This window comes from Cynocephalus volans, chromosome 6 (genome assembly GCF_027409185.1).
Source record: "Cynocephalus volans isolate mCynVol1 chromosome 6, mCynVol1.pri, whole genome shotgun sequence".
In the NCBI taxonomy this organism is placed as follows: domain Eukaryota; kingdom Metazoa; phylum Chordata; class Mammalia; order Dermoptera; family Cynocephalidae; genus Cynocephalus; species Cynocephalus volans.
Genome location: NC_084465.1, coordinates 141,871,946 through 141,885,371, shown reverse-complemented (window position 1 = coordinate 141,885,371; position 13,426 = coordinate 141,871,946). Strand labels below are relative to the sequence as shown.

Below are 13,426 nucleotides of genomic sequence, written 5' to 3'. Positions count from 1 at the left end.
CTCTAATTCCACTACCACGATGGCGTGCCACCTGCAAATATGTCTCGGCTCTGTGAATCTTTTATGGCCTTGTCCCCTCTGCTCCTTTGAAGCACAGCTGTCCAAGAGGCTCCTGCTTCCAGCTTGCTCTTCCAGGCCTGAGTTCCTGCAGCTGCTTCTGCACTTCTGAGTTCTCCTATGCCCTCAGGAGGCTTGTATTTTTGGTGGTGCTTCTTCTGGCACTAGCTCTCCTGTTCCTCTCTGTGATTCTTTTTTTCCTTCTCCTTTTTTTTTTCCTGCATAGCTCCTGCCTGAGCTCAGGGGCTTTTGGCAACCCTTCAAATTTTCTGAAGTCTGTGACTCTTATCTGTTTTCTAGTTTTGCATTTATGGGTTTTTAAACTTTTCCCCATTCTCCTTATTGCTTTTGGTTTCCAGAAGAAATAGAAAATGCCAACTTGAGCAGCCATGTCAAAAAGTACTCAAAAAAATTTTTTTGGAGGAAAGGAGCTGGCCAATTAGCTCAGTTGGCTAGAGTATGGTGCTGGTCGGTCCAGAGCTCAATCCCTGTACCGGCCAGCTGTCAAAAAAAAAAAAAAAAAAAAATAGTACAGAAGATTTTAATTTTTAGCATCCCACCTCTCTCAAAATTAACACTAAATTACACTAAATCTTGTTTTAAAATCATAATAAAAATGTAGTTAAGTAAAATAATATTCTTCTATGTCACATTTTTTAATCCAGCGTTAAAATTTGGCTAATTTCAATTAGAATATAATTAATAAAATAAATTATCTATCCTTATCACCAATGCTATGTCCAGGATGTCACAGAACCCCCAAATTAATAATGTTCCTTCTTTTTATATATTATCTGAAACTTGAGACTAGCATTAGCAAACTGACTTAACTACAGGTAATCAGAGTCCAGTTAAAACTGTACAAATATGCAAAATCTGATAGCCAGACAAAGTTAAGGATGAGGTGCTGATTTTCAAATTTCTGTCTATAAAAATATAAATTGTGTTAGGTGGTTATAAAATTGCAATATAACGACATTATGATTAAAGAAGAAATTATCATACATACTAAAATACAAATAAGTGCTGCCACTTACCCGACCATAATCATAGAATCCATCACTAATTATGTTACTTGATGACAAATAGCCAGTCTGGCTATACTTCAGGGAAAGATTATTGTTGAGCAGTTTGTTATAAGCTGCCTCACTGAATTTATTTTTTCGACTTACTGATAGATTAACTTCTTCAAGGATATCTAAAGCCCTGTCAATAAAAGCAGAAAGCATTACTTGCTTTATACAAGCAATTCTACCTTATGTTCCCATTTATATACCCACTTATGATCTCTGAGTGAAAAATTGAGATGAAAAGCTGAACGCCTCCCCCACCCTTTTAGATAAAGTAAGACTGACAGAATTATGAGGACAAATCAGCACTTTTTGAGAACATTTTTGCGATGAAGTAACTCATATTCAAACAGTTGAAAAGGATACTTGTAGGGAAAAAATTTCATTTAAAGCACAATTAGTATTGAACCCCAACTTTTTTGGCTAACCTTGTAACACTGTACATACAAAGAATAAAAACGGATAGATATTAGTAAAATAAACCTGTGTATGGAACCTGAAAATGCTGCTCATTGATATGCCAAAGCCAACTAAGTCATCTACTGTTTGTAAGGAGAAATGACTGGGCAAGGATGGTTAACTACAGATTCTGGTGCAAAGATTTGGGTCAGTGGGGTGGGGGAGAAGAAAAACAGAGACAGCAGTCATGGCTCACCCATTTTATTGTATCCTTGAAGTTGACAGATGAAGAGGACTGAGTTTGGCAATAGCAGAGAAAAGCAGAAGAGAAGCAATTATCAGGATAAGGAAGTGGAAAAGGAAATACTGAAGGAGATTCGGCAAAGGCCCACAAGGGAGCACCCAGGTGGGGAGGAATGGGGACACCCAGCCCTTCAGAGCTAAGGCCCATGCTGGGGACACGCAGAGCTCCTGAGTGCTCTGCTGACTGATGGGGGCAGTGTAGACTCTGCTTGGCCTTCCTTGGGCCTGAAGAGTGTGCTTCTTCCTCTCTGCTCTTCTTCTGAGCCAGACTGAAGCCGGCATCCACTCACCCGAGCCTGCATAATTCAACGGCCATCAGCTCGTCATTGGCACAGACCACGATGGCCCAGCTGGCGTGCCTTCTGACTTCTTCATTCTTTGAGCGCAGGAGCTCTACAAGGGGCTCCAGTCCACCAGAATTTCTTAACTAAAAGCAGAAGCCAATATTTTATGCATTAAGAATATAGAATATAGACATTTATGCTTTTAAAAAGCTCATCAACTGATTATTACAAGGTTTTGACTATGTAAAAGTGTTTTAGTATGTGTCCATATTTAGACTTCTTAAATTCAGGGGGAAAAATCTATTGCAAACCCTTACAGACAGAAGCCCAGTTTTCTGTCGAATGTAAAGGAGAGGCCCCAGTGAAATAACAGGAGGAGGTCATCCTGATTTTACATGGGACAGGGACTGGGGAAAGAGCCTGTCTTCTCACTGCCTACACGTGGGATGCTCGCTCTGCTCCTGAGCATGGAATGTTCATTTGGTCCTGTGGTCGGCTGAATAATGCTCCCCCAAAGATGTCCTCGTCTCTGGAAGGGACTCTGTAGATGGATTAAGTTAAGGACCTTGAGATGAGGAGGTTATCCTGGATTATCCAGGTGGGTCTAGTGCAATCACAAGGAGCCTTACAAGCATGAGACAGGAGGGCCAGAAGCAGAAAAAGGAGATGTGATGGATGCAGAGGGGGCAGTGACAGGCTTTGAAGAACAAGAAAGGGCCACCACCCAGCAATGCAGGCAGTCTCGAGAAGCTGGAAAGGGTGAGGAAATAGATTTTCCCCCCCAAACCTCCTGAAGGAATGCAGCCCTGTCGACACCTTGATTTTAGCCCATAAGAAATATTTTCAGACTTCTGACTTCCCAAACTGTAAGATAATGTATTTGTACTGCTTTCAGACACTAAGGGGTGTAATTCGCTACCAAAACTATAGGAAACTAATACAGTTCCTAGGGCTGTGGCAGGAGAAACCAGTGCAGGCAAGCACCACCCACATCACCGGACATGGCCACCACACCAAGCAGTGTGGCCAAAGCAACACTGAAACAATTCTTTAAAAATAGACCCATCTTTGCTGTCCTAATATAGCATCTTCTCTTAGTTTCTCCAGAGAGTGAAGAGACGAAAGGAACAAGAAGAGAATTGGATGGAACTACAGGAACTACATTAATTACATTATTAAAAGAAATTACTCATGTATGAAATTATTCCAATCAGGGAAAAAAAAAATCTGACAGAGCTTTTGTCTCCTCTGAAATGCAACACTGTATCATCTGAGCCTGAAGAGTAAAAAGAATATTCTACGTCTGCATGCGTAGTATTCAAAGTCCTTGTGGAATATGTTCCACTTTCAGCCATGCTCATCTCAAACACAGGGACTCTGGCAGGGCTTACATGTCAGCATATGTACTTGGGCAGCTTAGAAAAGTTCACCTGAGCCATCCTAGGCTTAGCAAACCAAAGTTCTGAACATCTTTATCTGGGTATAACACAAGATAGTAATATAACTCCATGTGTTCCTTTAGCAAAGATCTAATTCATTTATTAAATCCTCCATTCATTGATTTAGCGATTGTGTATTAAGCATACATTATATGCCAGGTATATATTAATGACATGGACACAGGGAAAAGATAAAATCTCATTTCCCTTCCCGAAACCCTCAAGAGCTTATAGTTTTTCATACAAGAACCATAACATGCAAAAAAAGGAAGAGAAGGGAGTGATGAATGAGATGTAATAGGGCATGGAGGGGACACACCCAAGGTGGAGGACTGAAGAAAGGCCTCATGGGGGACAGGATGGATGAGCTGGCTTTTGAAGGGGAAATAGGAATTTATCAGGTGTATAAAAGGGAGACTAGCTTTCCAAGCTGAGAAATGAAGGAGGTGTAAATGAGAACAGAGAATTGCGATAGAATTACAAGTGGTATGGTATGTCTGGAGTGTAGAGTTCCACCTGGAAAGAGCTGGAGCTTAGGCTGTTTAGGCAGCTAGGTGCAGATCACGGAGGGCCCCTGCATGTGACGCAGAGTGGGTTAACTTTTCCCATGTGGCGTTGATGTGCTGAGGGTCACACATTTGAAAGATCAATCCGGAAGGCAGTCTGGAAAGTAGGAGGTAGCAGGGGAAGGAAAGCAGTAAAAAGTCTCCTGCGATATTCCAGTAAATAGATGGGCTTCTCTACAAGCTGCATGAAGGTATGACAATGACACTTTTGTTTATCACTGGGTTCCCCATGCCTAGCACAGTGCCCGGCACATAGCAGTTGGCAGATACATATCTGGTGAGTACCGCCTGAATGGACGAGTACAAAGGAACTGACTCAATGGCAACAAAGAAGTGTGGATAGAATAGATGTCTAAGAGACAGAGGAAAAAAGAGTAGGTGGTTGTCTGAGCGGACAGCACAGTGTGAAGCTTGGTCTCCGGATTCAGAAAGTTGTGTTCTCAGATCCCTGATCTGCCACTTATCAACTCTGCTTTGAGCACAGTATTTCTTTAAGCCTCATTTTCCTCATCTGTAAAATGGGGATTACAAACATACCTATCTCGAGTGAGGCTTAAATGCATGTAAAGTGCTTAACACAGTGCCTGGCCTATAGTAAGTGCTCAGTAAATGTTAGCAGTTGTTATTTTTATTGGGGAGAAAGGAACAAAGTCCCAGGCTGTTTGAATGAGTGTAATGGTAATACATAAATATGAGAAAATTGAGAGAAAAAGGATGTTTGTATTCTATATCAGGTTTATATGAAGATTTAATAGGATCACCATAAGTACCCAAAACATTTTTATATGATGGACTTTCAAAAAGATGCAATTGTATGTTTTAAAATTATGAAATATAAGAGAAACACAAGAGTACATATAATCTATACGTACAAGGGTACTTCAAAAAGCTCATGAAAAGATTCATATTATCTTTGAATTCTATTTTTCCATGAAGTACCCTCGTATAATTTAGAGAATCCTAGTAAAAGGCACATATGCTTGTCTACCACCCAACTTAAGAAATGACACATTTCAATGACATTGAACCCCATGTGTTCCTCCCAATCATATCTACCCACTTACCTACCCCCAGAGGCAACCACTTTCTTGAATTCGGGATTAATCATTCTCTCGCTTTTCTTTACACTTTTAACTTACATGTATGTATGCCTAAACAACAAATTGCTGAACTTTGCATGTTTTTAATGCTATATAAATGCAATCATAAGGATGTATTCTTCTACAACTTGTTTTTGCTCAGCATAGTGCTTGTGAAGTTTGTCCCTGCTGATGTCTGTAGCTGTAGTTCCTTCATTTGCAATGACATCAGGTTCATTATATGAATGCACCACCACCATTTACATATCCATTCTCTAACAGTTGGACAATTGGTTTGTTTCCAGTTGCTTATAGCTATTATAAATAATGCTTCCTGGCACACAAAGGCAGGAGATTCTCTTAGGTACCTCTTAGATACCTAGAAACAGAATTGCTGGGTTATAGGGCATGCTCACCTTCTTTGCAAAAAAAATGCGTTTGTTTTCCAAAGTGTTGAACCAGTTTTGAAGGGCTTAAATGATGGGTAGGTTCAAACACATGACAATGTTTCAAATGAATCCACCAGTAGGCACTGACCAGAAAAACGAGAGAACGGATGTTAACACTCTCACCTCTGTCCGGGCCTCCACGTCGCACGCAGTTGCAGCGACGGCGAGGGCGGCTTTGCTCTGCACGGCCGTGTTTGCAGAGCACAGCGGGCTGACGATGGCGTGCATGATGTCGTGGCCCTGGATGCTCACGCGCAGGGGCTCCTGCATAGCCATGTTTGTTAAGACTGTAGCAGCGTTGGCAATGGCCCCATCTCGTTTGCTAGACAGAGTATGTATTAATGGATCAATACCATCAGCTTCTGCTACAGCACTGAGAAAACGAGAGAAATGAATGCGATTCATCCGAGTTCAAGAAATTATCTTTGGAGCATGCAACTGAGCTTATAAAACAAATGAGTTCAAAAATACAATTTTAGAAATAAATCAATTTGCCATGTGATGAACCCAGAATTGAGCGTTTATGATTTAAATGGAGTCCGGGAAAATTGCTGGTCTGAATGAATTTAAATAATCCTTTTCCTACTTCTACAGCTTTCAATTACAGAAAAATATGAGTATATGACTACTACTGCTTAGAAAGTCTACTATAGTGCAACTGTTAATTTTTTTCCTTGGTAATACTTATAAGACCAGGAAATTCTATTCAAATATTCCTAAGTGTTAGAGAAACAAAGCTTTAAATAGGAGAAATAAGGAAGCCTGGGGACTCCTGGTTTAACTTAAAAGTCTTTAGCCCATCTTCCCCTCCTTAAATTAGGTTAATTGTAGGCAGAGGTTAACACATTTAAAACCAGCAAATCATTTTACATAGGGATGTTGCTTTTACAAATTAAACATCAAAGATCAAAGTCACGAAATTGATACAAATAATTTTAGTAATATAGGCATATTCAGTTGCTAAATTTCCTAATTCTACTATAGAAAGACTACAGTTATCCATTAATAGATTAACATTTTTTCACAATTAGAAAGCCTAAGTCTTCTTTTAAGAACACAGTGCTTTCTATAGTCCTTCCTTTTTAATCACTTTAAAAGCTCATAAAATAGTAAAAATAAAAATTAGAGAATTTTAATGAGTTGGAGGCAATTTAATTATGTTCTTTAATGTTCGGAATTGCTTTAAAGAAAAGATGTGCTAAGCAATAAGATATACAGAGCATCCTGGTTTTAAAGAAAGATCCAAACTTATGTGTTAAAAGTCTATTTAAATCATCACGGTAACAGTGTTCATCAGGACAGTAAAAACATACTTAAGACTCCAATAATATGAACGTCTCTTTTAAGTTTATATTTGATACAGATTTTCATTTTGGGTCATATTAATAACCAAAACTGAAAAAAAAAAATAAGTGATTTAGGTCATCACCCTGTATTCCGATGAATTAAAATGAATTTGATACTGTCACTTCAATAGGCTGATTGCGAAGGAGGACTGGCAATTTCAAGAATGCAAGTTATGACAGATAACAAATAAAATATCAATAAGGAGACTGGTAGCCCTAGGTGCAAGGAAGCTATGATTGTGGCACAACCCAGCTCTGAAGGAGACGGAACAACAGGGACTGGACAAGAAGGAAATGAGCCGAGGAGGCACCCCTGGCTTATATAAACCAGTACATCAAGCACACCATAGTGACATGCAGTGCCTAGTTCCGTTTCTACTCATTCTCCAGTCTTTGTTGTACATTCAACATTTCTAGTGGTATCTTCCATTCTTTCTCTGGGAAGATGTCCCTTAAAATTAAACTTTGGTTTAATGACATGTAACCAAAATTTACTTATCTGAAAGTGTTGCAAGGCCCTGCATCTCACTATGGTAGCCCAAGGGCCAGCATTTAATTTCCTTTCCTCGGGGAAAAAATAAACACTCTTAAGATAATTTTATGTTTAATTCTCTGTCCTATTATGAATTGACATGGTGGTCATTCAGCTTTATGAATAAGGGAAAATTTGGAGGTTCTCATGTATTAGTTTATCAACAACTTCTCACTTTTTACTTACATATTTTTATAGTTGAAACATTAAATATTTAAAAAACTGCCAGGAAGAATTTTAAATTATGAATATTTTCTAATTAATTACACTTACACCTTCAAAACTTTTTTTTTTTCCTTTTGACTTATTTTTCAGGCACGTAATGCAATCAGTCCCTAAAACCAAATACTTTGTATTTTTTAATTATTATAAACATGCCAAGACCAAAACGCATGATTCCTCTGTCACATGTTCAGTGGTTTTTCCTTTGACAATGATCACTCTTTAAAACATCTTGCAGAGTTAAGAGAGAGCATCTAATGGAGGTGTTTAGAAGCCAGAAACATTTTATGTAAATGCAATAAATTCTCAATGGTTTTGTCTTTTGTATAAGGGATTTTTAGAAAATTAAAGGAGTACATAGGATCACACCTCATAATTTTATTTCTCTTGAAAACTAAAAACTAAAAAAAAACTGGGTTATAGAGATACAGGAATTTACATCAGTTTGCCTTGAGCTCTCAGGCTTTCTGCTTTGATTTTGCTTCTCTCTTTCTCCTCCTGTACGAAGGTGTATTTTGCCTTGTTCATTTATATCTCTATCTTCTGCTCTTTTATTTATTTATTTATTTATTTGCTCTTTATGGAGACAGTAAAAGGAAGTACATAAAAACCTAACTGTTTAAAAAACCAAAGATTCTTGTACACAGTGGAATATAGCTTTTACTAAATGGAACATAAATGCCAACAGAGAAAGACAAATCATGCGTGCACACTGGGAAGAACGATTTGCAGTATATGCACAGATCTGCCCATAATTTGCTATGGGCAGCTCTGTGTAAGTCTAAAAATAATAACTGGGATTAACTTATTATGGTGGAAAATCAAACCATTATTCTTACCTAAAAAAACTAATCTCGTTTCTAGAAATAGGATGCAGAATTTGTACTTTTTTTAAAACAAGAATTGCATTAATTTTGTTTCTTCCAAACCCAAAACGTTCTGTTTTATTTTTCCCTGTCTCTAATATGTACACAAGCTGAAGCCTGTCATATTTTTAAAACACATTTTAGTTTCAGTTTCCTAAGTAGTATAACACTATCCAAAATGAATGGGACAGAAGTCAAACCACTTTGTTACAAAATCCAGAATTATAGGGCCATATGTCATCACAATAATTTGAAAATATTTTCTGATATTTACTGTCATTAGTCTCCATCTACTTGGAGTTTAATCAAATAAGAATTTAAAATGTAAATTGACAAAACAACCGAACTAAAAAACAAATATGGGAATGCATAAAAACATCTGTTTATATCATCCATTACATGTAAACAGAGGTGAAGTGTGACATGTCATGTGTGTTCAGTCTATTACCAAGTCCTGACTATTTTCCTCCTCCAATCTCTCCCTTCTCTCCATCCTGCCACTGAATCCAATTCAACATCCTCTCTTGTGGATTGATATAAATAATCTCCTAATAGGTCTCTTCTCTCCCCCTCCAATCCTTTCTCCATCTTACAGTGAAAGTGATCTTTTAAAATCATAAATATAATCACATTGCTCCCTACTAAAAACTTGCAGTTTCCCATTGCTCAGGATAAAGCTCCAAATATCTGACATGGTCTCCAAGGCTCTGCATGAGTGGCCCATCTCCCACCTCTTCCTGTTGCTCTGTGCTCTAGGCCTCTCTGGCAACCTTCAATACGCCAGAGTATTCCCATACGCTGCTCCCACTTTCCAACATATTCTTCCCCCTGGAAAGGAAGATTTCTTGATTTCCAAACTAGGTCTCATTTTTACATGAGCTCCAAGCATTTGTTTGCTAATTATATACATTTCTTTTTATTTCAAAAATGATTTTGGCACAAATGTTCACAATCAGAGAAAAGTAACCATTTAGAAATATTATTTTGTAGCACTTGTTATATAAGTCCCCAAGCCCCACAATGAAAAAGCACTTACAGAATGGGTACTAAGAACATCACTAAGGAAAAATTCCATCACACAAACAGTGTCTATTTATTCCTCACCAAAAATACTATAATACAAAGGTACTTCAAAAAGTTCATGGAAAAATAAAATTAAAAGATAGTACAAATCTCTCCATGCTCTTTTTGAAGTACCCTCGTATTTCATGTCTGTCTCTTTGCACTTGTGCTCCCTTTGTCCCAGAGACCTTTCCCTGTCCCTCCCACCACTCTACCTGAAGACCTCCAGTTCACTCTTCAGCATCTGCTCAATCAACTGTCCGTTCCTCTGCAAAGTCATCTGTGACCATCACTACCCCTCCTTGTCAACCACTCCTTTATCTGTGCTATGTCTACACCCGGTACCTACTTCTTAGAGGTAATATTTGAGTCATTTATATCTCCAGTGCTGAGAAGATCAATATGTTTTAATTAATTTCAATCAACTCAAAGTGAGTGATGAAGAAAGCCTCTGCAGGTATGGAGAAGGAGTGAGAGGGGAAAGTGCTTAGCTCAGCTTTAAGTTTGCAAGAAGAGTAGGATCCAACAAAATTAGAATCTCCATTTTTATCACTGACAGCTGCTCTTAAAATCAGTTCACTTCCTCCCCGCCCCCAATGCTTCTCCAATTATAGAGTAATTTTTAGGAGTTCAATAAATAAAAATTTACACTTTAAATAACTTCTTAGGAAGATAGTATATCCATTTCTTATCTCAAGATATGTCCATATTTTGTCTTTGCAAACATTATTGAGTGTTTATTTGACTGTGTCACCAGATGACACCTTTTAGTACTTCTCAGAATTGGATCCTTGCTGCGATTTGAGGTTCACATTCTGCAGAGGCTGGTTACATGCATCAAGGGTGACCTTGGGCAGAACAGAAATCTGTTTAACAGAGCCCACATACAGGGTAATATGTGGAACCCAATGGAACAGATGGTAGTATTGGCAGTAAGAACCTTGTTTGTTAACAGCGATTACAACCATTCCCACTAGCGTGACTTTTCATATGTCTCTGTGAGTTCTGTCACACCAAGAAAGACACATTGGTGGCAGACACGCTGCACGTGGTCAGGAGAGGAGCGACTGGGGGTTGGCATTTTTAAGTCTTGCAGGCGGACAGGAAGTCTGCACAGGTGGAACACTGGCCATCATGATAAACAGGTCTCCTAGTTCTCACAGCCAGACTTGGAATGCTGTGATCAGGATTCCTGACTCTTGTTCCAGCCAGTTTTTCAACAAAGGTAATGATCCAAGAAGTGGAATGTGTTTGCTAAATTGGTCAATTTTTGAGTCCAAAACAACGATCACCCTGCTGCAGCCCCACAGCTGCAGAATGCTGGGATATGAGCCCCCGAACTCTGGCTGGACTCCAGGATTGACAAAACTAGCCAAGAGAATTTTCTCCTTGTAAAGAAATATTATTTAAAGAAACTTTTCACTGTTAAGGGAGATGATCACAATTAATTGCAGGCTTAATATGGAGAGTTTTAAAGTAACGTGTAATTATTAAAGTGAAACCCACCCACAAAAACAATTGTGTTTTGCATCCTATAGCAAAATAAGAAAAATGCAAAAAAAAAAAAATTACTAAGAAATATGTGAAACCAAATTGGTTACATCATATTGATGTGCCTTAGTAGGTATGATTTTAAGACTTTCAGAATGTGCTTTTATGTTACAGCTGCTGTGACATTATGGTTTCTCAAAGAGAATGCATAATTACATCGGGAATAGTACATGCTACCCCAGCACTCCCACAAACAGCATGCATGTTTCCAACCTTGAGGCAGTCAATCAAATTCTGGGGACATCAAATGTAATTTTCTTACAAGTGACAGGGAGTCTTTATTGACCTATCTGTCCAATCACAATACTTCACTTCCATACATGCTACTTCCTGTTTCAAAAGCTAGAATGCCCTTCCAACAATTAACTACCTGCCACTAGGAAAGAGCAGCTCTCTTCATTCTACATGGCTGACTTGTTTCCTAATAAAACAGGAGTAATGGTGAAGGTGGTAGGATATTCATAATAAATAACTTCTGCAGTTACCAAATATGTTTGTTTAGCCAAGAAATCAATCTATTTACATTTCTGTACATGACAAAGGACCAAATCCCAAAGTATTATTACTATTTTCTTAACTAAAAAATAAAGACACTGAATGTGCTCATGTGACAGCAAATAAAAAAATCCCTGGCACTTGCCAGGACTGGTTTATGCTCATCAGCTCATGTGCCACTTCTTCAGAGGCCTCCCGTGATGAGCCCTAAAAGCACTTCCTGAGTCCTTTTCACGACTCTGGGGTCATGCCCCTCTCTATGACATTGTGCCATTTTATTTTATTTATACTGTTATTGCTTCTGAAATTTCCTTTTTAAAACTATTCATGTATTGCCCGTCACCCTGGCTAAAGTGTAAGCTTGATGAAAGCAGCTTCCTGGACCTTCCTCTCCGTTCCCACTGCATTCCCTACAGTCTAGAACAGTGCCTACTTAGCACAGAAAGAACACCCTAATAATGGTGAGATAATTACAAAAGAAACTTACATTCATAGGTGATAACTTCCTTAGCTTTGGGGATAAAATGATAAAAGCTGTACAGATGGATCCCATCTATCTAGTCCCTAGTGGAAACTGGGTTGCAGACTCCCTATGATACTGAGTAGAGGGTAATCACTTAGATGTACAAAACATGGTAGATAATCTAAATTCACTTTTTTTTTTTTTCGGTTATTTCATAGTCAAGAAGGATAAAATTCAGAGACTAAAACTTGCTCATAAAGCAAGTTAATTAACAGACACAGGATTAAAACCATGGCCTTCTGATATTTAGTCCATTACCGCTTTACCTTTATCAATCTTTTAAGCTTTAAAAAGTACAGTATTTTCAGGAAACCAAAACCAAAACAAAACAACAAAATTGACTTGTTTCACTTCGTCAGTGCTCAGGGACTGAGAAGCGAGGAATGAGTAGAGCAGAGGAGGAGGAGGAGGAAGAGAGGAGAGATGGAGAAGGGAGCTTGGGAGAAAGGTGGAGGGACAGAAAGAGAAAGGGGAAGGCATGGATGAAAGATGACTTCAAAGGTGCCTGCTGGAGTACAACGAGCCCTGGGAATCCAGGTCTGGAGGAATTCAAAGGGATATGAGGACAAAGTGGAACATTCTGGTGGGAAAGATTTGGAGTTCAGAGTCCCGGAGGCAGTGAGCAGAAGACAAAGTGAGAGAAAATTTGCAAGGGTAGAGAGGAGGAGCCCAGCTCCTGCAAGCTCTCTGGAGATATACAGAACAGACTGCCTTGGTATGGCTGTCCACCCCACCCCTATGACCTTGAGCAAGTACTGGGCCTCCATTTCCTCATCTGCAAAGTGGACATTATAATAATATTCCCTCCCCCATAGGACTGCTTTAGGATTTAGCGATATATTCCATTCAAGTAGTTAGCCCAATACTTAGTCCATAAATGCCAGCTATCAACAACATCATCATTATCCTCTAATATGCAATAAGTGACAAGGGCAGGGATTTGGGGATCACAGGAAAATATAATTATATTCCAAAATTCGCATGTGTGTATAAAATTTTCATGTTTAGACGACTTTTCAGCTGAACAGCCAAATCTCCAACACCTGCAAAGCTAGAGCTGGGGCAGTTTCCTCAGGAATCTTACCAAATCTTTCCATTTATGTGTAATCCATGAGCAATAAGGACTATTTCCAGAGTGAGGAAAAATCATGGAAAATGATTAATATAAAAAGTCAAGGGTGAG

The 13,426-nt window shown here is 38.7% G+C and overlaps 1 protein-coding gene across 1 annotated transcript in view; it reads right to left on the bottom strand.

Moving 5' to 3' along the window:
• ARMC3 (armadillo repeat containing 3) overlaps window positions 1–13,426 on the bottom strand; it is a 102,425-nt gene that overhangs the window by 35,277 nt on the left and 53,722 nt on the right. The window contains exons 12-14 of the mRNA XM_063101141.1: window positions 5,770–6,019; window positions 2,120–2,256; window positions 1,095–1,263 (exon numbers count right to left, since the gene is read on the bottom strand). Of these exons, the coding sequence (XP_062957211.1) occupies window positions 1,095–1,263; window positions 2,120–2,256; window positions 5,770–6,019 (556 nt within the window). The remainder of the gene's footprint in view (window positions 1–1,094; window positions 1,264–2,119; window positions 2,257–5,769; window positions 6,020–13,426) is intronic.